The sequence below is a fragment of the Phyllostomus hastatus genome, unplaced genomic scaffold, assembly GCF_019186645.2.
Source record: "Phyllostomus hastatus isolate PE091 unplaced genomic scaffold, TTU_PhHast_1.1 phas_contig_17, whole genome shotgun sequence".
Lineage (NCBI taxonomy): Eukaryota > Metazoa > Chordata > Mammalia > Chiroptera > Phyllostomidae > Phyllostomus > Phyllostomus hastatus.
This window is the reverse complement of record NW_025333664.1, coordinates 18,071,315-18,097,671: the sequence shown is the minus strand read 5'-3', so window position 1 is coordinate 18,097,671 and position 26,357 is coordinate 18,071,315. Positions and strand designations below refer to the sequence as shown.

At 40.6% G+C, this 26,357-nt stretch overlaps 1 protein-coding gene across 2 annotated transcripts in view; it reads left to right on the top strand.

Annotated features, from left to right (window-relative positions):
- Positions 1 to 26,357, top strand: part of CNBD2 (cyclic nucleotide binding domain containing 2) — a 52,416-nt gene that overhangs the window by 23,231 nt on the left and 2,828 nt on the right. The window contains exons 8-11 of one of the 2 annotated variants that reach the window (XM_045832717.1): positions 703 to 817; positions 12,978 to 13,155; positions 15,088 to 15,208; positions 20,925 to 21,076. In XM_045832717.1, the coding sequence (XP_045688673.1) occupies positions 703 to 817; positions 12,978 to 13,155; positions 15,088 to 15,208; positions 20,925 to 21,076 (566 nt within the window). Of the gene's footprint in view, positions 1 to 702; positions 818 to 12,977; positions 13,156 to 15,087; positions 15,209 to 20,912; positions 21,077 to 26,357 lie in introns of both variants that reach the window. The other variant, XM_045832715.1, reaches the window with a different exon arrangement.

The following is a 26,357-nucleotide window of genomic DNA, read 5'->3' as shown; positions in this document are numbered from 1 at the left end:
ACCTGGATTCATTGATTGTTAACATTTGTGGTATTTGCTTTAATATATATATGTTTTACCCCTTGAATCATCTGAGAGTTAAGTGTCATTCATCATACTTATTTACCCCATACACTTACATGAATACTTTCTCTAAAATCAGAAATTAACTATAGAATAATTATCAAAATCTGGGAATTTAACATTTGTATATAATCTATAGTCCTTGCCAGGGTGGCTCAGTTGGTTACAGCATATCCAATACACCAAAAAGTTGGGGGTTCGATTCCCGATCAGAGCACATACCTAGGTTGCGGGTTTAATCCAAGGTCAGGGTGCGTATAGGAGACAGCCAGTCAATGTCTCCCTCTCCCTCTCTTTTTTTTCCTTCCTCTCTCTCTAAAATCAATAAACATATTTTTTAAAAACTTAAAAAAAGTATAATCTATAGTCCATAATCAGTTTCACCAAGTGTCCCAATAACACCCTCAATGATTATTTCCAGTGCCAGCATTGTATTTGGTTCTTGTGCCTCTTTAGCTATTTGAATTTCTATAAGTATATAACATTTTAAATTTTTTATAAAAAGGACCTGGGACTACTTGTATTGAGCTAGTAAAACACAATTGAATGAGTCGTAATACAGAGAGCTTATTTTCAAAGCGAGACCTTCTTGGAGCCCTTGAGATTAAACCTTTGGTTTGTGTCCCTTGATGTGTCCAGGGCAGCTGTGAAGTCCTGCGGCTACTAGACCTTGGTGCCTCGCCTTCCTACTACAAGTGGATCTGGCAGCATCTGGAGCTGATAGATGACAGAGCTCTGAAGACCAACCTCAAAGGTAAGCCGCTGTGGGGTACCTGGTCCCATCCTGTTCTCAGTCCCCAGCCCGTAGAGTCTCAGAAATCTATAGCTAAGAAGGCCTGGCAGGATGTCTGGTTGGACGCCTTCTTCTATAAGCTGTGGAAACCTGGTCCACACAACCTGGCCAAGTTAGGCTCCAGCCCACCTCTACCACTCCTTTGCAGCCTTCCCTCTTCACTTCAGGTTCCCCTAGGTAGAGGGCAGGGGCAAAAGAGAGCTTGGAGCTAGACAGAGCCTGATTCGCATCCCACTGATTAACTGGGTGACTATAGTGGGTACTTTAGCGTCTGGGCCAGGTTTAGAGCATAGGCCCAGCAGCCGGACTGTGTCTGAATCCAGGGTCTGTCTCTCACCAGCTGTGTGTAATTCTAAACCAGTCACTCCCTGTCCCTGTGTATCCATGCCATCAGTCTGTAAAATGTGAATTGTGGTCCCTGCTTCATAGACTAGTTATGAAATTAAGCAGATGACTATATAAAGCTCTCAGAACACTGCCTGGATACATAAGAATATGTAGTTATTCATCTATGAGTCTGTCCCAATTTTCCCTGTTAGATCAGTTTGTTCATTGGATTCCACATATGAGTGAAATCAGATGGTACTTGTCTTTCTCTGACTGGCTTGTTTCACTCAGCATAGATGGAGAGAGAGAGCAGGATGACTGCTAAGGGGGGCTAGGTAGCGGGTAGAGGGATTGAGCAAAAAGGAAAAAGGACTCATGGACATGGACAACACTGTGGTGATTACGGGGCAGGGAGGAGGCATAAGGGGACTAAATGGTAATGGAAAAAATACAATAAAGATTAAATAAAAAAATAAAGAATACAGTAGATGTTGTGTCATTATTACACAGGTTACTAAGGAAGGCTGAGTGAGATCATGTATGCACAGGGCCTGGTAGGTGTTCAATAAATAGTTCTTTTTTAAAAAATGTTTTATTGATTTTGTTATTACAGTTGTCCAATTTTTTTCTCCCCTTATTCCTCTCCACCCTGTACCCCTCCTCCCACCATCATTCCCCCACCTTAGTTCATGTCCATGGGTCATACATATAAGTAAGTTCTTTGACTTCTCCACTTCCCATAATATTCTTAACCTCCTCCTGCCTATTTTGTACCTACCAATTATGCTTCTTATTCCCTGTACCTTTCCCCCATTCTCCCCTTTCCATCTCCCTACTGACAACCCTCTAGGTGGTCTTTATTTCTGTGAATCTGTTCCTGTTCTGGTTTTTGCTTAGTTCATTTTTATTTTTGTTTTTTAAGGTTAGGTTTTTGATAGTTGGTTGCTGTCATTTTACTATTCATAGTTTTCATCTTCTTTTTCTTAGATAAGTCCTTTTAACATTTCATATATCAAGGGTTTTGTGATGATGAACTCCTTTAACTTGATCTTATCTGAGAAGCACTTTATCTGCCCTTCCATTCTAAATGAAAGCTTTGCTGGATAGAGCAATCTTGGTTGTAGGTTCTTGCCTTTCATGACTTGGAATACTTCTTTCCAGCCCCTTCTTGCCTTAAGGTCTCTTTTGAGAAATCAGCTGACAGTCTTATGGGAACTCCTTTGTAGGTAACTGTCTCCTTTCCTCTTGCTGCTTCTAGGATTCTCTCCTTATCTTTAATCTTGGGTAATGTAATTATGATATGCCTTGGTGTGTACCTTCTTGGGTCCAACTTCTCTGGGACTCTCTGAACTTCCTGGACTTCCTGGAAGTCTATTTCCTTGGCCAGATTGGGGAAGTTCTCCTTTATTATTTGTTCAAATAACTTTTCCACTAACAATAAGTTTTCCTTTTCCTCTTCTCCTTCTGGTACCCCTATAATTCGGATGTTGAAACGTTTAAAGATGTCCTCGAGGTTCCTAAGCCTCTCCTCATTTTTTTTTTTTTTTGAATTCTTGTTTCTTCATTCTTTTCTGGTTGGGTGTTTCTTTTTTCCTTCTGGTTCACACCGTTGATTTGAGTCCCAGTTTTCTTCCCATCACTATTGGTTCCCTGTGTGTTTTCCTTCATTTCACTTAGTGTAGCCTTCATTTTTTCATCTAGTTTGTGACCAAATTCAACCAATTCTGTGAGCATCCTGATCACCAGTGCTTTGAACTGTGCATCTGATATGTTGGCTATCTCTTCGTTGCTTAAAAGTATTTGCTTTGGGGCTTGGATCTGTTCTTCCATTTAGGCCATTTTTTTGTGTCTTGTTGCGCCTGTTACATATGAGGGACAGAGCCTTAGGTATTCATCAGGGTGGGGCAACCCACCTCTCTGTGTTGTGACCCAGTCTGTAGGGGAGGGATCAGAGAGGGAACAATGGTGCTTGCTCCACTCTCTGCCAGATTTCAGTCACTTCCCCCTCTTCCAACAAGCAAATTGGGCCCTTCTGGTGCTGATTCCCAGGTGGGTGGGTCTGTGTACATTCTATGACCCTGTGGGTCTCTCCAACGCACTCTCCTGTGAGGCTGGGAATTTCTTCCACTGCTGCCTCAACCTCCACAAGTGTTTTCAATTTGTGTTTTGAGGCTTTACTTCCCCACGCTGGGACCATGGGTTGTGTGGTCCGTCTCACTCCCCAGTTTCGTCTGGTTTATCGGCGCGCAAATGTGGGACCACCAGGTCCACCAGCTGCCTTGTACACTGAGCCCCTCCACAATCTGCCGCCTTGCTGGGTCCAGCAGCCGCCTCTTTGCAGGGAGCCCTCTCTGCCCAACTACCCAACTCCACCCCTCCTACTGGTCTGGGTGAATGTTTCTTTAACTCCTTGGTTGTCAGACTTTCATACAGTTCAATTTTCTGTCAGTTCTGGTTTTTTTTTTTTTGTTTTTAAATTGTCCTTTTGGTTGTACGAGGAGGCATGGTGTGTCTACCTATGCCTCCATCTTGGCCGGAAGTCCTATTTTTAAAAAGATTTTATTTACTTATTTTTAGAGAGAGGGGAAGAGAAGGAGAAAGAGAGAGAAACACCAATGTGAAGCTGCGTGTAGTGTGTACCCCCACTGGGGACCTGGCCCGCAACGCAGGCATGTGCCCTGACTGGGAATCGAACCAGCAACCCTTTGGTTTGCAGGCCAGCACTCAATCCATTCAGGCACACGACCAGGGCCCAGTTTTTTTTTTTTTAATTGTGGCAAAATGCATGTAACCAAATTTAGTATCTTAACCCTTTTTAATCATATAGTTCAGTGGTATTAAATACATTCATATTGTGCAACCATCACCACCATCCATTTTCATAACTTATCTTGTAAAACTAAAACCCTGTACCCGTTAAACAGTAACTCCCATTTCCTCCTCTCTCTAGCCCCTGGCAACCATCTTTCTACCTTCTGTCTCTATGATTTTGACTACTTTAAGTACCTCATGGAAATGGAATAATACAATATTTGCCTTTTTATGAATGGCTTATTTTACTTTGTTTAATGTCCTCAAGTTTCATCTATGTTGTAGCATATGTCAGAATTTCCTTCCTTTTTAGGCTGAATAATATTCCATTGTACAAATAAACTACATTTTGTTTATTCATTCATCTGTCAGTGGACACTTGAGCTGCTTCCACATTTTAGCTTTAGTGAATAATGCTGCTATGAACATGGGTTTACAACTATCTTTTCGAGACCCTTTTTTCTTTTGAATATATACCTAGAAGTGGAATTGTTGGACCATATAGTAATTCTATTTTTATTTTGAGGACTTGCCATACTGTTTTTATAGCAGCTATACCATTTTACATTAATGCTAACAGTGCACAAGGGTTCCAGGTTTTCCATATCCTCAATAATACTTGTTTATTTATGTTTTAATGGTATTCATCCTAAAGGGTGTGAGGTGGTATCTCATTGTAGTTTTGATTTGTATTTTCCTCATAACTAGTGCTGTGTAGAACATCTTTTCACATGCTTGTTGGGCATTTTTATATATTCTTTGGGGAAAAGTCTATTCCAATTATTTGCCCATTTTTAAATCTGTTTTTTGTTTGTTTTAAGTTTTAGGGTTCTCTATATATCCTGGTCATTAATTGCTTATCAAATATAAGATTTGCAAATATTTTATCCCCTTTTAGTTTGCTTTTTACTCTTTTAATTTTGTCTTTTGATGCATAAAATTTGAAGTTCATTTTGCCTATTTTTTCATTGTTGCTTGTGCATTTGGTTTATATCCAAGAAATCATTATCAAATCCAATGTCATGAAGATTTTGCCTTATGTTTTCTTCTAAGACCTGTATAGTTTTAGATCATACATTTAGATTTTTGATCCATTTTGAGTTAATTTTTGTGTGTAGTGTTAGGTAAGAGTCCAACTTGATTCTTTTGCATGTGGATGTCCTGTTACTCCAGCACCATTCGTTGAAAAAGACTGTCCTTTCTCCATTGAATGGTCTTTGCACCCATGTCAAAAATCTTTTGACCATATAAGTGAGAATTTATTTCTGGGCTGTCCATTCTGTTCCATTGATCTGCATGTCTATCTTTATGCTAGTACCACACTGCTTTGATTATTGTAGTTTTGTAGTAAACTGGAAATCAGGAAAGGTGAGTTTTCCAGCTTTATTTATCTTTTTCAAGATTGTTTTGGCTATTTGGGGGTCCCTTGAGATTCCTTATGAATTTTACGATGAGTTTTTCTATTTCTCAAAAAAAGTCACTGGGATTTTTTATTAAATCTGTAGATTGTTTTGGGCAGTATTAACATCTTAACAATATTGGCTTCAAATCCATGAACTGGGATGTGTTTCCATTTATTATATCTTCTTTAATTTCTTTTAGCAGTGTTTTGTAATTTTTATTGTACAAGTCTTTCAAGTCCTTGATTAAGTTAGTTCCTAAGAATTTTATTCTTTGATGCTGTTGTAAATGGAACTGTTTTTGGAATTTCCTTTTCAGATTGTTCATTGTTAGTATATAGAAATGCAACTGATTTTTGTGTTGACTTTGTATCCCGCTATTTTGCTGAATTTATTTATTATCTCTAGCAGTTTTATCATGGAATCTTCAGAGTTTCTAAACAAAGTTTATGTTGTGTTTTTGTAGACTTCAGTTCAAAATACTTTTAAATTTCCCTTTTGATTTCTTGAAAGAAAAGAGATCATTGATTGATTGGATGTTTACAATGGTGTTATTTAGTTTAGAAATATTTGGGGATTATCTGGCTATCTTTCTGTCGCTGGTTTCTAAGGGAACAAACCTTGTATGATTTGAATTCTCTTAAATGTATTGAAACTTGTTTTATGGATCAGAATATAGTCTTTCTTGGTAAATGTTCCATTTGCAGTTGGAAATGGGTGCAGTGTTGTTCTGTGAATGTCAGTTAGGTCAAGTTGATTGGTAGTGTTCAAGATAACTATACCCTTACTTATATCTGTCTACTTTATCAATTATTAATGTAGAGAGTTGTTAAAATCTCTAATATTTTCCTCCTTGCATTTCTACCAATTTTGCTTCATGTATTTTAAAGCTCTCTTATTAGGTGCTAAGACTTTAGTACTGAATTCTTCCTCATTATAAAATGAACTTCTATCCCTGGCCTGGTATATTCTTTACTTTAAAACCCACTTTTTCTGATATTAATTTAGCCACACCTTTGATTAATATTAGTTTGGTATATCTTTTTCCATCCTTTTACATTTCAATTATTTGTGTCTTTATATTTGAAGTGGGTTTCTGGAAGACAGCATATAGTTGGGTCTTTGTTTTAAAATCAAATCTTGACAATCTGCATTTTTATTGACATGTCTAAATTTATATGTAAGGTTAGTATTGATTGCGGTTGTGTTTAAATCTACAATCTTGCTATTTGTTTTCTATTAGTCCTATCTGTTCTTTATTCCCCTTGTCTTTTTGTTTTTTCTTCCTTCTTTTAGATTAATTATTTTGTATAATTCCATTTTACTTTCTTTGTTGGTTCATTAGCTATAACCCCTTATTGTATTATTTTAGTGGTTGCTTTCTAATTTATTGTATATACCTTTAAGTTACCATAATCTATCTTCAAGAAATATTACACCACTTCACATATAGAATCAGAGCCTTCCAATGATAATCTTCCACTTTCCATATTTGGTATTGTTGTATATTCTACTTTCACATATGTTAAAAATCTTACAATACATGTTTATCACTTTTGTTTTGAACAATCATCTTTTAAATAGACTTCAATAATAAGAACAAAAGTCTTTTATGTTTACCTGTGTAGTTACCATTTCTGATGCTCTTCATTTCTTTGTATAAATACAATTTTCCGTAGTACCATTTCCTTCTGCCTGAACTATTTAACATTTCTTATAACTCAGGTCAGCTGGTGATGAAATTTTCAGCTTTTCTGAAATATAATGAAAATTATCTTGTTTTTATTTTTGAAAGAATTTTGGGTATAGAATTCTAGGTTAACAGGTGGGTGGTCCCTGCCCCCAGGCTAGTGCTTGGCAGGTAGGACAGGTTCTCTGCCCATCTGTCCAGCCAGAGACACTCAGATTCAACATGTCCCCCGAAACTGTTCTTCCTGTTGTTGATAAAAAAATTCTAGATTAACAGATTTTTTGTTCAGTAATTTAAAGATGTTGCATTAAAGCCTGTCTTCTGGCTTGTATTTTTTTCAAAAAGAAGTCTAACAACACTTTTATCTTCATGTAACCTCTTTGCAGAACTTTGTTTATTCTCTGTACATAATGTGCCCTTTTGTTCTGTTGGTTTAAAAAAAATTTTATCAGTAGTTTTAAGACATTTGATTATGTTGAGCCTTAGCATAATTTTCATCATGTTTCTGTGCTTGGGGCTGATTTAGGTTCTTGGATTTGGGAGTTTACATTATTTCATCAGATTTGGAAATTTTTGGCCATTATTTTTTCCTGTTTTTCCCACTCTCTCCTACACTTTGGGGACTCCAACTACATGTATATTGAGTTGCTTGAAGTTGTTTCATTGATTCTCTGTTAATGTTTCTCTTTTTTTTTTTAGTCCTTTTTTCTCACTGTCATTTTGTATAGTTTTTATTTCTATGTGTTCAAGTTTACAAGTCTCTGCATTGTCCAAGCTGCTATTAATTCAATCCAGTGACTTTTCATTTCAGATCTTGTTGTTTTCATATTTAGAAGCTTGATTTGGGTATTTAAAAAAATAACTGCCATGTTTTTGCTTCATATACACAAAATGTCCCCTTTGTGTATATGATAATAGCTGTTAATAAGTGATAATGTTTTAATGTCCTTTTATATTCTGTCATTTTGGAGCCAGTTTCGATTCATTTTTTTCTCCTTGTATGGTTCATACTTCCCTACTTCTTTGCATGGTTTGTAATTTTTCATAGGATGCTAGAAACTGTGAATTTTGGGTGCTACATATTTTTTATTCCTATAAATATTCATGAGCTTTGTTCTGGGATATAGTTAAGTTTCTTGGGAATATTTTTATCTTTTGGAGACTAGCTTTTAAGCTTTGTTAGGTGGGATGAGAGCAATGTTCAGTCTAGAGCTAATTTTGCCCCATTCATAATGAAAAACCATTTTGAATATTTCATGGTGCCCCATGACTCATGAGGCTTTCTATTCTAGCTATTGGGAATAGGAACTACTTCTGGTCCTGTGTGAGCTCTGATGATTTATTCTCTAATTATTTTGGATGATTCTTTCCCAGTCTTGGGTACTAGTGTAACAAATTATTGCAAAACCTACTGAATTAAGACAACAGACACTCTCTCTCAGTTTCTGTGGGTCAGAAATTTGAGCATGGCTTAGCTGAGTGCCTTTAGCTCAAGTTGTCTCAGGAGGCTGTAGCTGTCTGCCAGGGTTGTGGTCTCATCTGAAACCTCAGCTGGGAGGGAGTCATTTCCAAGCTCACTTACATGGCTATTAGCCCCTCACCTCATGAATGTCTCTGCGGAGTTGTTTTATGACATGGCAGCTTGCTTCTCTAGAAGTAAAAGAGAGCAACACAAAGTGTGCCTGAGGCAGAAGCTACAATCTTTTCAACCTAATCCAAAGCTACATCCCATCACTTTTGTTGTGTTCTGTTTGTTAGAATCAAGTCCAACCAACCCTTAATGGGAAGTATTACACAAAGTGGGAATGCCAGGAAGTGTGGGGATCGTTGGGGTCCATCTTAGAGGCTGCCTACCACTGTTGGTTTGCTGACATGATACACATGTTCAGTACTCAGCTGAGACTGAAGGGGGAGCCCTGGAAGATCTTCAGAGTTCCCTCTTGCAGCTCTCTGGCACTCTGCTCTGTGAACTGCAGCTACTTTGTTCTCCCCAGGGTCTCAGTTGTATTTCATGAATTCAGAGAAGGCACTTGAGTCTCCCTTCCCTGCACCATGTCCTGGGAAATCTCTAGGCAGAAATTTGGGGCAATAGTAGGGCTCATCCCCTTTGTTTTCTGTCTTTCAAGACTGAGGCCAGATGGCCAATGCTTTGAAAACCATTTTTTTTTCATACATTTATCCTGATACTTCAGTAGTTTCAAGTGGGGGAGTAAATCTAGTCCGTGTTAGTCCATTTGGCTTGAACCACAAGTCTAGATCTATGTTTCTTTTATTTTAAAGTGTATTTCATTGATTATGCTATTATAGTTGTCCCATTTTTTTCTTCCCTTTACCCCCTCTGCCCTGTACACCCCTGCCTCCAGCATTCTCCCCACTTAGTTCATGTCCATGGGTCATACATATAAGTTCTTTGGCTTCTCCATTTCCCATACTATTCTTAACCTCCTCCTGCCTATTTTGTACCTACCAATTACACTTCTTATTCCCTGTACCTTTCCCCCCATTCTTTCCCCTCCCCCATCCCCACTGATAAACCTCCCTGTGATCTCCATTTCTGTAATTAACTTCCTGTTCTAGTTGTTTGCTTAGTTTGTTTTCGTTTTACGTTCAGTTGTTGATAGTTGTGAGTTTATTGTCATTTTGCTGTTCATAGTTCTCATCTTTTTTCTTAGATAAATCCTCTTTAATATTTCATATAATAAGGGCTTGGTGATGATAAACTCCTTTAACCCCTTGAAGTTAAAGGAGTTCCCTTTAACTTGATCTTATCTGAGAAGCACTTTATCTGCCCTTCCATTCTAAATGAAAGCTTTGCTGGATAGAGCAATCTTGGATGTAGGTTCTTGCCTTGCATGACTTGGAATACTTCTTTCCAGCCTCTTCTTGCCTTAAGGTCTCTTTTGAGAAATCAGCTGACAGTCTTATGGGAACTCCTTTGTAGGTAACTGTCTCCTTTTCTCTTGCTGCTTCTAGGATTCTCTCCTTCATTTTAATCTTGGGTAATGGAATTGTGATGTGTCTTGGTGTGTTCCTCCTTGGGTCCAACTTCTCTGGGACTCTCTGAACTTCCTGGACTTCCTGGAAGTCTATTTCCTTTGCTAGACCGGGGAAGTTCTCCTTTATTATTTGTTCAAATACATTTTCAATCTGTTGCTCTTCCTCTTCCCCTTCTAGTACCCCTATAATTCAGATGTTGAAACATTTGAAGATATCCTGGAGGTTCCTAAGCCTCTCCTCATTTTTTTGAATTCTTGTTTCTTCATTCTTTTCTGGTTGGATATTTCTTTTTTTCTTCTGGTCCACACTGTTGATTTGGGTCTCAGTTTCCTTCCTATCACTATTGGTTGTACATTTTCCTTCATTTCACTTAGTGTAGCCTTCATTTTTTCATCTAGTTTGTGACCAAATTCAACCAATTCTGTGAGCATCCTGATTACCAGTGTTTTGAACTGTGCATCTGATATGTTGGTTATCTCTTTGTTGCTTAATTGTATTTTTTCTGGAGCTTTGATCTGTTGTTTCGTTTGGGCCATTTTTTTTTTAATCTTGATATGCCTGTTATGTAGTGAGGGCTGGAGCCTTAGGAGTCCACCAGGGCAGGGCAACCCACATCACTGTGTTGTGATGCTGTATGTGGAGAAGGGGTCTGAGAGGGAACAATGGCACTTGCTCCACTCTCTGACAGATTTCAGTCACTTCCCCCACTTCCTACAAGCAAATTGGGCCCTTCTGGTGCTGATTCCTGGGTGGGTGGGTTTGTGTACATTCTAGGGCCCTATGGGTCTCTCCAATGAACTCTCCTGTGATGCTGGGAGTTTCTCTTACTGCCTCAATCCCCGTAGGTATTTGCAATCAGTGGTTTGAGGGTTTATTTCCCTTCACTGGAACCCTTGGTTGTGTGGTCTGTCTTGCTCCCTAATTGTTCCTCTTGGTTTATCTGCATGGGAATGTGGGACCACCTGCTTTGCCAGCTGACGCCTTGCCTGCCTGGTCCTCCAGCCACCACCTTGCTGTGAGTCCTCTCCTTGTGCCCGACTCCACCCCTCCTACCAGTCTGGATGAGTGTGTCTTCTTTAATTCCTTGGTTGTTGGACTTCCATACAGTTCGATTTTCTGTTGGTCCTGGTTGTTTTTTGTTTTTAAATTGTTGTCCTTCTTTTGGTTGTGCAAGGAGGCACAGTGTGTCTACCTATGTCTCCATCTTGGCTAGAAGTCTGAATGTTTCTTCTTTAACTCCTTGGTTGTCAGACTTCCATACAGTTCAATTTTCTGGCAATTCTGGTTATTTTTTATTTTTAAATTGGTTATTGTCCTTCTTTTGGTTGTGCAAGGAAGTGAAGCATATCTACCTACACCTCCATCTTGGCCAGAAGTCTAGATCTGTGTTTCTTAACAGTTGAGTTTCATTCTATTGTGCATACATGCCATGATGGATTAAACTAATTACCCTTTACAAATATATTGGGTTATGTCCAATTTTTCACTTTTACCCTACTGTGGTGAATTTCCTGGTGTGTTTATCTTTGCATATTTGTGCAAAAAACATATTGAATAAATTCTTAGAAGACTGAATCAAGTCATTGATCCAGCATGTACTGGCTATGCACATTTAATGTTGATAGATATTGCCAAAATGCCTTCTAAAGAGCTTATACTCAGGCCTTTTTATATGTGCTCCATTAAACCAGGACCTTCTCCTTGTGAAGTTTGGACTTATTTCTGTTAATATTAACTTTAATAGTTGATTCTGAGAGTTTGGAGATCTGTTTTTAAAATCATCATTATTGAGCCCTGGCCAGATAGCTCTGTTGCTCAGAGCAGAGTCCTGATACATCCAAGTTGTGGGTTTGATCCCCAGCCAGGGCACATACAAAAGTCAACCAATGAGTGCAGAAATAAATGGAATAACAAATCGATGCTTCTCTCTCTCCCTCTTTTCTCTCTCTAAAATAAATAAATAAAAATTTTAAAGTATTATTGAGATTTGATTTTCATACAATAAATGCACACATTTAAAATGTGTAGTTTAGTGAATTTTGAGAAACTTGTATCTGTTACAACAACCAGAATCTAGATATAAGATTCAACACCCCAAAAGGTTTCCTTGTGCCCCTTCCCAGACAATCCCTACTCTTCATCCATGGTCCTAGTTAACCAACAACCTACTTTCTATCTGTACAGAAAGTCTTTCCTGTACAATTGTCTTTCCTAGGGTTTTATGTAAATAGAATCATGCCATATGTACTGTTTTATGTCTGGCTTCTTTCACTCAGCACAGTGTTTTTGAGTACTTGGTTTTCCTTTTTATTTCTGAGGAGTATTCTCTTGGAGAACTTGTAAATAACTCTCATGGAGGGCCTCTTATGTGCTGGGCACTGTGCTAGGTACATAGCACCTGCTTTTATCTGTCATTCTTACAGTTATCCTGTAAGGATTCAAAGAGATTATGTGACTTGTTCACAGTTCTATGGCTGGTTATCCATTTGTCTTTTACTGCTGCCCCCACCCCCAATCCCAATTTAAAAGCCCAGATAAATGCAATCTGCTAAAAGACATGAGCTTTGAATCAGGTAGACCTGAGTTCAGATCCAGCCTTTATCCTTTTCCTGAGTGACTTAACCTCTCTGCTGCTCCTTTTATCTCTTAAATGAGGCCAGTGACAATTTTCTGGATGCAATGGATATAAAGACTCTAGCTCAGGGCCTAACACAGAGGGATAATACATGGACACCACAGTGTTGTTGTTGTTGTTTTTTTCCCTTCTATTTTTCTTAATCTCCCCATGCACCAGACTAGCCAGGCAGGTCACTATGATATACCTCTAACTGCCACCACCACAACCTTCATATATGCAAAGACCTGCTAATATGTTTCTTTGTGCTTTCTCTAACAGAATCTTCTCCTATGCAGAGATTTAAGGAATTCCAGATCAAATCATATCCTGTACAGGATTTTAGTTCTCTGAAACTTCTGCATCTCCAGAAAGCCTGGGAACAACAGGGGACCAGCTTTGATAGGAAGATTAATACCCAAGAAAGCAGTCTTCCAAAGCTCTTGGGCCCAAAGATCAAGTAAGCTTAGCTTTTGGCCGATCGAAGGGTCCAGATTCTGGTTGAAAAGGTTGATATAACTAACAGGGCAGGAATGTCAGGGATACTGGGGAGGGGTGGAGGTAGCAGGTGTAGCTTGACCCCAAAGGTTGGGTTATGTGGGTTAGGCGGCCTGAGAGGTGCCAGGTTTGATATCCAGGAGCTGCATTCTCTGCCTCTAGCTCTTGGGGCCACTCTAGGTGGCCAGCTACTTCCTTTGTTGGGGAACCCATTTGAGGAAGAAGGGGCAGGACTGATCTTATAGCCCTGACACTCTATCTGTGTGTTGGTGGGCCTTGAGCCTCTTCAGAAAATTCTAACCATCCAAGGGTGGCAGTAGATAGAGGCTTTGGAGTCATTTCAACCCAGGTTCACATCCTGGCTTGGCCACTTAGTTTAACTCTGTCTCCCTGGGCAAGGAGCTTTACCTCTGTAAGCCTTAGTTTCCTTGTCTGTAGCCAATAGTGTCTAAGTCTCAGGGTTGTTGCAAGTCAGCAGTTAAACAAGATAATGATAACTATATCTAACACTTACGAAATATTCTGCCTGCTACTGGATTATCTGATTTAATCCTCCTCACCAAAAACCCTATGAGGTAAGTGTAAGTACTGCTGTTATCACTCCCATTTTTCAGGTGAGAAAACCAAGGTACAGAGAGAGATTAAGTTACTTGTTTGAGGTCACACATGTAGGAAGTTGCACAGCCAGGATTCAAACCCATATAGCTTGTTAGCACTCAGTCTTGTCTGGTGCAGTTCTCACGATGGGGAAAGGCGGATGAACTTTTGCCTCAGCCCACAGAGGCTGAGGAAAAGGAAAGGACTCAGTGGGCACCAGCCTAGGCGCAGCTCAACGCTGGACCCAGAGAAACATAAAAGTCCTCCCTCCCACATTAAATATGGAATAAAAATATTGCAGTGCTACTGACAATAGAATCAGCATCACCATTTCCGAACCGCTGTAGTGCCATTTTCCCGGAGTCTTTTGCCTGTTACCATTTCTAGCCTGCTTGCCTTCATGATGAGCATCCCGTGGCTTCTGAGGTTTTTCTGTGATGGATATTCTTTCTAAGGGATCCAGTGCTTGAAATCCTATCCCAGTTCTTCTGAAGGTAGAGGTGGAACAGACCCCATTTCTCTGCTATAAATCAGTAAGGGAAAAGGGACAGGTTGGACCCAGAAGTGAAAAATAAAGGACATGCTGGTCATGTGCCACTCACGTGCAAGTCCTGAGGGTGAGGGTGAGAATAGGAGCCAACCTTATTGGTGTGTTGGGTGAGTTCAGCTATATTTTCTGCTGACAAATAATCTTTTTCCTGCCTCTAATCCAAACAGCATAGCCTGCCTCTTCCTTCTACCTAGCCTGAGACCAAAGAAAGCACAAGATTGCCTGGTAAAATTAACCCTAGCATGAACAAAGTAGAGTCTCCAAGTTACCCATGGAAGTCTGTCTTTGTAAACAAACAAACAAAAACCATCTCTTCCCTGCCTTCCTCTCAAGGAGAGCCCCTGAATTAGTTGTGTCCCTAAAGGCACAGATCTTACTCTTTGTCAAACAGTCTGTTCCATTTTCGGATAGCTCTCAGAAATTCCTTCCTCACGTTGAGTGTGTCAGCCAGCCTGGACTTCTCACCCAGCAGGACTGGTTCAGCTGCGTGAGTTCGTTAGCCCCTTCTTGCACATGACAGCCTTCAGGGGCTTAAAGGGGTCCTACCATCTTCTCTTCCAGGTATTCTCCTATTAAACTTCTCCAATTCCTGAAGCAATCAGTCCAGGTCTGGCTTTTGGGTTTTCTCACTTCCGAGAGAAAGGGGAAGAAGATCTCATGTTCAGTAGAGTTGGAGCTGGTTATCCATGCCCTCATAAACTGCCTGTGTTACAAATGAGTTCTTTTTAACAAGTTGTCTAATTTCAGATCCAGGCAACCTCATCTGGTCAAGTGTCCCATGATCAATACCAAGCATGGTGATCTCCCAAAGGAGGCGTTAGTGGGGGCCTACATCAAGATCCACACAGTGGACGAAGGAGAAGTCATTGTAAGAGTATAGAGAGCCCTGGTTATGATACAGTGTATAACATGATGGGGCAGGAGTGTTAAATAATGACCATAAAGGTTGAAAAACACCCTGCTCTATATGTGGTGATCTTAAGGAGCATTGCTGATTTTTTTTAGATATGACAATTTAAGAATATATTACCATATTACACTTATGTTTTTAAAAGAGTTCTTCTATTTAGAGGATACATGTAAAAATATTTACAGATAAAATATGACATCTGGAACTTGCTTTAAAATAATTTAGAAATAAGGCAAGGGTGTCCTCACCCACTACTCCTATTCAGCATTGTATTGGAAGTCCTAGCTAGTGCATTAAGACAAGAAGAGGAAATAAAATATATACATATTGGGAAAGAAGAAATAAAGCTGCATTTATTTGCAGATGACATGATTGTTTATGTAGACAGTTTAAAGAATAAAAACAAAAATAATTTTTTTGTTTTTATAGCTAATAAATGATTATTGCAAAGTTGCAGGGATAAGGCAATGAACAATTGGGATTTGAAATTACAAACACAGTACCATTTGCAATAGCACTAAAAAGGGAAATACTTAGATGTAAATCTAACAAAATATGTTCAAGGAAATATGTTCAAAATATATGAGGAAAACTCTGAACTATAATGAAAGAATTCCGAGAAGATTTAAATAAATGGAAAGTATTCTATGTTCATGGATTGTATGAATCCAATTCTGTGACATTCTGGAAAAGGCAAAATCATAGAGATAATAAGATGATCAGAGGTCACCCAAGATTTGGAGTTCAGGGGCAGGGATGAATAGGTAATGCACGCGAGAGTTTTAGGAGAGTAAGATTATTCTGTTTGTTACTGTAATGGTGGATTCAAAACTAAGAATTTGTGAAAACCCATTGAACTGTATATAGCACAAAGAGTAACCTTAATGTATGCATTTTGTAAAAACAAAAGATGTCATCTGAGAGGTCAGGGGATCTCAGAAAGGAACAGACTATGACAGGAAAATCTAACCATATTACAAATGAATGAAACCACTTCATTGAAGGGGGTAGAGAAAAAAGTGCCGAAGACCTAAGTATTTGGAGATACCTGGAGTCTGTAAGGCTAAAAGCAAAAGGAACTACACACGAGCATTGTACTCTAGTTGATAAAGTTGTTTTCCATCAGTGTATGGATTAATAATTAATACTTCTGTACATGTATACTGAAATAGATCAATGAAATAAATGAATGGATCAGTTAAATAAATGAATGGTAGGAGCCAGGTATCTCACCACTGGAATGGAAATTTACAGATAAGTATGGGCAAGAGGTTAGAATGATCCATGTGATAATGGATCAGAGTTGAAGACATCAGTATGCACTCATATTGATATAGATAATTACATATAGAAATATTTATCAATATATGTGTAAGCATATACCTTTCGCCCTGTCAGCTGACAGGACCTAAAAGAAGTGACACCCCTATAACAACGAGCACACTTAGCACCCAGATCTTGGTGTCTAATACCATTCTTCAACAAGAAGAAAAGGGATCCTTGGGAAATGATTGATTTTAGAACTAGGGCAGGAAACATTCAAGATGAGCCTGGAGTATTTTGTAGTGCCAAGAAGTACTCAAAGTATAAAATAAACATCCATGAGGACATACCAATGTAATGCATAAATAATGAATAAATTAACAAAAAAGAGACAAACCTCTATGCAGAAGAATTCCAAATCCTTTCTGTAGATACTCTGCCCTAAAGGAGAGGATGCTTATAACTCCCTGCCCCTCAGGTGTGGGCTACACATAATGATTTCCTTCTGAAGAGTACTGTGTGGAAAGGGAAAAAATAACTTTACAGAAGTAAGACCTGAGAAACACTACCACAGGCAGCTGATTAAGGCCAACATCGACAGGGATAAGTCAGGTCGATAGTATGTCCCCTTGATATGACATGACAAAAATGGGGTATGTGACGAGAATGGCCCTCCATCTCTGCAGTCCTCTTCTTGAGCCCTGTGTGGAGTCCCCTTAGTCTGGAAGGCTGTTCCCTCATGTGTGCTCTCCCCAGTGCTCCTCAGTTACAGTGTCACCAGAGTCCTCGTCACTCCCTTCTCACCCATGTGGTGGCAGGCTCTTCAGTGCTTCTGCCCTGCTGGACTGTGTGTCTTCGTACTGTCTGGGAGCCCCAGGCACTCCCTCAGCCCACGGTGAATGTCAGTTGAAAAGTTTTGAGCTCTTAGGAATCTTTTCCTTTTATTCAATAAAATTCTGCCTCCTGTAACTTTAACTAGTTCCCTGCACCTCCCCGCACCATAGCCCATTTCCAAGAACAAAACAGAAGAAATCAGCTTCCTTGCCATGTGATGGCCCCTAAGTATTTAGAGAATGCTGTTTTGTTTTCCATTCGGCACGTATGGAACCGGGCACAGTGCCAATGTGCTGTTACTTATTTTCTTATTCAGGCAAAACATCCTGCATTCCTTCAGTTAGTCTTCACGTGGTGTAATTTCCAGCCTTCTTACTGTCCACCTTCACTGCAGTTTGTCAGTGTTTCTGAGTGAGGTGTTCTGGACTGAACACAGGCACCTGAGGCCTAGTGCCTGGCCCATGAATGCCACCTGGCACGTTGCAAGGTGGAGGAGCTGGAGAGGCTTGGCATCTGGGCAGAAGGAGGCACCAGAGAACAGGGAGGGCATTGTCCCATTTGGTAGATGGTGAGAGGAATATGAGGCTATGTAAGATGGCAGAAGAATAGGGTGCATCCTGTAGAGGTCCTGCAATGCCAGAATAGGGGCCTGGGACTTGTTTCTCTAGGGAGACCTGACAGGCTTTGGGTGGGGCTCAGAGCAAGGGCCTGATTGCTTCATTCACCACACAGAGTCCAGTGCATAGGAAGGCCCCCACAAATATGTGTTAACAGGGCCCTTTTAATGAAGATGCTTGTGGATATGCCTTTGCTAAGACCCTTTCCCTGCTTTCAAGGCTTTGGCTTTATTTGTAGGATAATGAATGGTGATAGCTGTTACTATTACACTGACCAGAAGAGAGGAGATCACATTTTCTTCATTCTCAGGAGCAGGAGGTGGAGCTGGGTTGAACCTGGGAAAAGCAGAGCTTGGGTCACAGAACTTGGGTCCCAGAGCAGAGACCTGGGTATTGAGCCAGGAGGCATCAGGAAATGAGCTTCTCCAGAGAACAGACAGCCTGAAGCCTCAGAGATGGTCAGGACTGGGCAGGTCAGGGCCATGGACAGTGCAGAAAGAAGATGACATTGTAAGGGGGTAGTGTCTTATTCTCATTTTGCTTCTAATTAGCCAGCTGTGTGGCCTGGGGACATCACTTTATTTCACTGAATCTGTGTTCTCATAAAAAAATTAGGAAATTCACCTGAGGGAGTTTCCAGCTGTAATGTTCTGTGATTCCATCTGAACATCATTTAGCGGTATTTCTCGAGCATCTACCATGCTCCAAACATTCTACAAGGTACCAGTGTCAGTGAGAAAATGGACATCATTCCTGACTTCATGGGGCTTACGATCTAGCCTGGGAATAGAAAATATACAGATAAATTAGCAAACACATAGAAAATTGCAAATTGCTGTTAGGAACAGAGTAGCAAGCTGAGTTGTGGGGACAGGCTTCTTAAATATGGTGGTCAAGGAAGGCTGCTCTGAGGAGGTGACATGTAAGCTGAGACTGGAATGATGACAAGAACAAACTATGGATAACCTGAAGCAAGAATGTTGCAGATAAAGGAACGGCAAGTTCAAAGCCTGAGGTGGGAAAGAGCTTGGTGTGTTGAGGGGATTGGAAGGGCGAGCAGCGTGGCTAGATCAGAGCAAACAAGGCAGGGCAATATGAAGTCAGGCTAGAGAGCCTGGCAAGGGCCAGATAGCCCTGGCCTTAAGCTATTTGAAGGGTCTCAGCAGAGGAGGGGCCTGCTCCCCAGCTAGAGTGTTGGGGGTGGATTGGAGGTAGGTGTGAGTGCCAGAAGGCAGTGCTGTCCTTAGTGAGGCCCTGAACAGGTCATGGGATTCAAATACTGGCTTCACCACTTTCTGTTCTTAGGCAGGTTACTTAACCTCTTTGTGCCTTAGTTTCCTCATGGTGTAGTGGTTGAAAGCATGGACTCTGAAGACAGACAACCTGGGTTCAAATCCTAGCTTTATTGCTTCCTTGTTGTTATGTTGGATACATTTCTGAACCTCAGCAGAATCCTCTATAAAATGAGGACACACCTCATGGGGCTGTCGTGAGGGCTACATGAGTAATATACACAAAAGCTACAGGAGGGGCTGAAATTTAGTGAGTGCTCAGTAAACTTAGCTAGTGCCATCGTCATTATAATCATTGTTAATTACAAGGTTTATGACTTTTGACAAGTAAGTTTCCTTTCCTGAGCCTCATTTTCTACATTTAAGGATGATAATCCCTATCTTACAGGATGGTTGTGAGGAATATGTATACACACACACATACACATGCATACACACACACACACACACACACACACACACACACATGTATATATTTCTACCATACAGTAGAAGCTAAAGGGCAGCCATTATGATTTCTTTACAAGGTCTCGCCCTACAGAAGGGGTTTCATGCTCACTGTACTAAGCATAACTGACGTGTGAGGTGCTTCGTGTCTTCCAGAACGTCCTTACACACACCATCTTATTTGGACCTTCAACAGCTGTCTAGAACCCATATGGTGGGTGGGGGGATGCTGTTCCAAATCCCACTTCAGATCTTTCAAATTCAGAATCCTGCAGAGGGTTTCACAGATGGCTCAGGGAGGTGGAACTTGCCCAAAGTCACATAACAAGTAAACCATTGGCTCTTCTTTCTGAAGCCAGGATTTTTCCTGATCCCAGTGGCCTTAGAGCAGCTCTCTTGGTTTTTGGACCCCTTTCTACTTAAGCCCTAAAGAGCAGGGCACTGGAGACTCTGGGACCACTGACCTCCTCTTCCCTCGCTACCTGAGTCTTAATAGCTGCGAATGCTGGGGAGTGATCATTGAACTGGGAGTTCAGCAACAAGGGCTTGGCCCCATCTCAGGGTGTCTCCTCAGAAGGGGGTTATACTCTCTGTAAAATGACCAGGTATGCCTGTCAATTTCTACCTCCCTTCCAGATATAACCAAATAGGAATCCATACCGGGGAGACAAAGGAGCGTCATGAGCTGCAGAGAGGAGGCCAGTGGCGTCCAAAGTCTATGCAGGATGGAGAGAGAACTGAGGCTCTGTGGTAACATGCATTTGTGAGCCAAGACCTGCAGAAAAGGAAGGCGGAGGGTGGTAGCTGCAAAGGGAAGCTCTAGAAGAGGAAGACTAGCTGTGTGATTTTTGTCACAGTCCTAAGGAAGAGAAAACAGACTTCCTTGGCACAAGGAAGTGTTCAGACTGGATATTAGGGGAAACTCGTAAAATGCCATCCCCTGGGGAGCGACTCTGAGTACATGCTGGGCAAGAGCCAGCTGCCTGCAGGCAGGACGGGGACAAAGGCCTTAAGGGCTGTTCTAATTTGAGGAGTGGGAGGGCTGGATGTTGTGGAGCAAAAGGAGCCCGGGACTCCTCCCTGTTATTTGCTGAATGACCCTGGATGGATTCACTTCCCCTTCGCAGCCTTGTTTTTCCCATCCAGAATATCTGCTAGTAGAAGCAGATGGAGTCTGAGGTCAAACGTTCTGGGACTTTTTTTCTCTAGGGCCTTCACCAGATCCTCCTTCCAAACAGCCAACTAGACACGCGGCCCTTGATCCTCCTGAGCCTGGGAGTTGAGCTGTTAACTGTGAGGAAAGAAAAATTTTGTGACCTGATCGACAGCAAGGTAACAGAAAAGTTGTCCGGATTCGAGATCAAGTACCCCAGGTCAGTGCTGGATGTGTGTGTACACCCCACCGGTCAAATGAACACAGTTCCACCTGTTGTTTTAGTAAAAGAAAGAATAAAATGCTAATACCTAATGCTGACAAGGGTGGGATGAAACTGGTAGTTGTTGCTAGACTCTCAATGGGTGCAATCCTTTGGACAATGTAATTTTATTATGTTTCAAGGGCCATAAAACTGTTCCTACCCTTGAAAGCAATGGTCCCCCCCATAAGTTTATCTTTATATAACTAAGTTATGGGGAAAACTGCGTGCATTAGGGTGTTCAGAGCAGTCTATTCATAGCAGAGAGAAAACAACCTCCACCACCCACACGTGTTATAAGGGGATAGTTTAGAAAATTGTGGTCCATTCACTTGATGGAATGTAGCTGTTTCATTAATATTATAAAGTTTAAAGGCTCTAATAGCAGAAGGGTAAAATAGGTAATTTAACGATAATGAAAAGGGCAGGACACAAAGTTGTGTTTATACTATGACTGTGCCTTTGTAAAATACAGGCAAAACATCTAGAAGGAGATAGACAAAAATGATAATTGCAGTGGTATTGTCAAATTGGTAATTGTCATTCTCTCTGGAAGGTGGGGCTAAAAGGGGACTTTCTGGTTGCAGTTACGCATTCCTCTCATTTTGTTTTTCCAGTGAGCATGCATTGCTTTTAGAATGAGGGGAAAAGATACACTTGGTAAAAGTGGTGTCAGGGTAGTGCCATTCTAAGTGGATTTTTGTCCTTTATTCTCCAAATTTTCTGTAATGATGACATATTACTTTCATAATTAAAAAAGATAAACATCTATCTTGAAAGATTCAGTAGAAGATTTTTTTTTACTTTTACCTAGTTTTCAAATTTTCCTGAGTGAACACTTATAATGTCAAAAAAACCCACTTTATTTTTTATGTGAAAATGAATCTATTGCCCACATCAGGTCACAAAACTGTTTTGATCTTACACTGTTACTAAAAAAGTATTTGAGTGTATTTCCTCTAAGAATATATATGCAATATAAATAACATGTGCTAATTAATTTCATGTATTATATCCATATATTGTACTATATATTATATACATTGTAAATATAAAAATAGATCTTTAAAAATAATAAGGCAAAGATAAATATAAATGAAGTTCTACTATTTTTTTCTTTTTTTATCTTCACCCAAAGATGTGTTTATTGATTTTAAAGAGAGAGAGAGAGAAAGAGAGAGAGAGAGAGAAAGATCTCTCAAACCTCCCACATATGCCCCAACCAGGGATCAAACTACAACCTTTTTGGTGTACAGGACAATGCTCCAACCAACTGAGCCACCCAGCCAGGGCTGAGTCTTACTATTTTCTCTATATACTCCTACTACTTTCTTCATCTTATTCATCTTCCTGGGTGACATGCCCCCACATCCACTTTGGGACCTCCAGCCTAGACTCCTACAAGTTTTACCACTGGTAACCCTGCCTCAATCTCCTCCTCACCAGATCCTTTCTGCTCTTGCTAAAAGTCAAATCTGGCTGTGTTAACACTCCTGCTTAAAACTTTCCAGTGGTAGCCTGACACATGTAGCTCAGTTGGTTATGTGTCATGGGCAAAGTGAAGGGTCACCATTTGGATATCCTTAAGGCACATGCCTGGATTGTGGGTTCTGTCCCCTGTCAAGGCACATAGGACAGTGATGTTTCTGTCTCACACACTGATGTTTCTCTTCCTCTCTTTCTCTGCCCCACTTTCGCTCTCTATAAAAATAAATGAATAAATTCTTTAAAAAAACACAAAAAACTTTCAGTGGTATCTCACTGCCTATAGGATACAGTGCGGACTCAGTGCCACATAAATGGCTTTTCAGAGTCTGACCCCTCAACTTCCTTCAGATCCTCCTGCCCCACCTCTAACCCACTTCAGCAACCCAGGCAGCCGGCCTCATGGACCCTACACGTATCTGCCTTTGCCATTGTAGGCCTTTCTGCCCGAAATGCCATCCCCCAATCCTATCCCTCTTTTTCTAATAAATCCCTGCTCATTCTTTAAGATTCATCTCCTCCAGAACACCTTTCCTGACTGACCCCCGGGAGGGGTTAGTACACCTTTCTGTACACTCATTATGCTCCCTCCACAGCTCTACCGTGGACCATACATGTTGTAGTACAGCTGTTGAGAGCTGTATAGTTTGTACAGTTCTTTCCCCACCACCTGACTAATTGCTTCACAGGGGCAGGGATTGTGTTTTACCCGTCTTTCATCTCCAGCACTTGTACGGTACCTAGTAGGTGCTCAGTAATTGTTGAATGAGTGGGACATACTCATTGCAGAAAACTAGAAAATGCTGAACACTTAAAAAGGTGAGAACCAAAATAACTTGTATTGCTTCAGCCATCCCAATTAACATTCTGTGTATTTCTTTTTAGTATTTTTTAACCACATGGATATGTGCCAATTCTATCACTTATTATTCATACACACAAAGTTTTTTGATGGGAATCAATCATGTGGATTATACAATTTTGCATCCTCCCCCTTTTTCTTTTCTTGTGGTGATATTGTGAGCAGACTTGGTTTTGCTGGCAAGCGTTGGAAGCGAGTGATTCCAGTGTTAGAGAGAGGTGGTGTGAAGGCAGGCAGGTCGGTAGCTATGTCCCATAAGCCCCTGAAAAGACTTGATATGGGATCTGTATGACCTTGGATAAATCATTTCCCTTCTCTAGGCTGATTCAGTCTCTGATCTGCAAAACCAGAAAATGAGACTAGAACAGTGTTCTCTAAAGTATGGAACACATTCACAGGTTTACAAGATGATTGATTGACATTGTTAGTTTTAACAGCTATGTATTTATTCTAGTGTGAATTAGAAAAATAACATGACTTACTCACCAAACCCATAATCTGACAGATTTTGTTGCTTAGAACAAAGCCAAAGTAAGTATTTAATTGAAAGAAACTAAGTAGATTTAAGAAAAGTCATTAGTAAATTAAAAAAAAAACAGATAATAAATAGATATGGCCCAAATTGGGGCAGTTTTGTGAGAAAAACAAATTGGGAAACAGTGGTGGTCTCTTGCAGTTCAAAAATGCCACAATTCTCTGTGTACTACCCGTATAGAAACTGGCTGTTTAGAGCCATCTACCCAAGGAACCATTTGAAGAGCCTTAGCTCCTCACATAATGCCTGGCACATGATGGGTTTCAGTTAATGTCTGTTGAAGTGAGAGTCAGAGAAGGTTTCCATAGGTTTGAGGGTAGCAGATGTTGGGGCTGCCCAGTCAGCACTTTGCTGCAATCGTCTGTAATGCTGACAGACTGAGTTCTGGCTTATTCATTAATTGTTGAACTCCTGGTTTTCTAAACTGCTAAAGCAGGCAGAAATCATATCCATTATCTAGCTCAAATCCTCATGTTTTAACTGAGGACCGTGAGGCCCAGGAAAGGGGCTGTGACATCCTGTATGTCACGTAGCCACTGGCCAGGACACCTATCCTGTAAATGCTTTGGGCTAGATAACCTGAAACCTCTCTCCCTACAAACACAGGGAGTGCCATGTAGAAAATAATCATAAGAAAGAAGGGAAATCTCCAAGGGCAACATGAAGAGGAACGTAAAAACTAAAGCACAGAGAGGGATCCAGTGTTGGGATTGCCCAGTGAGGATGGGAGTTAGAGGTGTCCTGGGTTGAAGCTGGCAAGGGTAGACGACACTTTCAGTTCATGTGGGTCAGGGATTGGAACTAAAACACCTCCCTGCAGTGGAGCTCCAGAAGAGCTACCCTGTTTAGTGAAAAAACTAGACCAGAACTGGGTATGACCATCAGCATCTGGAAGTAACATGGAATTTTGTTTGTCTTAACTTGGAAAAAGAAGATCCCCTACGAATTTGTAATCATCTGTTTGCCCCGCTCAGGGTTTGGTGAGTCCCTTAGCCTCTTTGGCCACAGTTCCCACGTTTGTGAATTGAGGTGGTTATGAGGATTAAATTAATTAACAAATGTAAGGCGTTTGGCACATGGTAAGTGCTAAGTCAGAGTTAGTGTTGTTATTTATGATGTAAGAAATTGGAAGGTTAGTGGAAATTTTTAAATGAAGACTTCCCAGTGGTATGCGGGTGAATGTTTAACAACAAACTCTCTGGGGGGTGGGAGGTAAACCTGATTTGAAGTGTTTGCCAATTTCCGTGGCGTACACCCTCCCGCTGTGCCCATTTTCGAGCTATTGACCTGGTATCACTGAACATGGAAGTGAGAAGAGATGCACACAGTTGGCTCCCGTGAGCTGGTGGGAGCTGACTTTGGTGCACCACTGAGACCAATAGGACTGGTTTGTAGCCTACTTCAATTTCTGGGATTTTTATTAAGTTGATCTCTATGAATCAAAGTGGACTCTGTTCTGGTCAAATAATGTAGCCAGAAGAATGTTCTAATCTGCTTGTGATGTATTAGGCTTGCCTCCTTAGGTGAGAGTGCAGGTGAGTCAATGGAAATTGAACGTGCCCTTCCCTTGCTGTGGTCTCAGAAGGAAATAAGCCAATGAGTGCTGAGCTCATACGACCCTCCCCTGCTTTCCCCAGTCTTACCTGCTGTGAGGGCAAGGGGCAGAGCGGAACAAGGACACCAAGGCCAGTCCAAGGCAGCTATCATTCTGCTTTCTGTCTTTACAGATATGTCTCTTACTAGATATGAGTGGCATCCTACAAGATGTGGTCTTTTGTAACTTGCTTCTTTGCGTATTTTCAAGGTTCATTCATGTTGCAGCATGTATCAATACTTTATTCCTTGTTATTGTCAAATAATATGCCATTGCTTGTGTGTATCGTACTTTATTTATCTATTCATCAGATGGTGGACATTAGGGTTGTTTCTACTTTTTGGCTATTATGAACAATGCTGCTATGAACATTCTTATACAGATATTTTTTAAAATATATTTTATTGATTATGCTATTACAGTTGTCCCAGTTTTTCCCCTTTGTCCCCTTCTACCTGGTACCCCCATTCCTGCCAGCAATTCCTTCCCTTAGTTCTTGTCCATGGGTCATGCATTTAAGTTCTTTGGCTGCTACATTACCTACACTGTTCTTAACATACCTGTCTATTTTGTACCTACCAATTTGTGCTTCTTAATCCTTGCACCTTCCCCCCATTACCCTCCTTCTCCCTTCCAACTGATATCCCACCAAATAATCTCTTTATCTATAATTCTGTTTCTGTTCTGCTTGTTTGCTTAGTTTGTTATTTGGATACAATTATAGATAGTTGTGAATTTATTGCCACTTTAATGTTTATTGTTT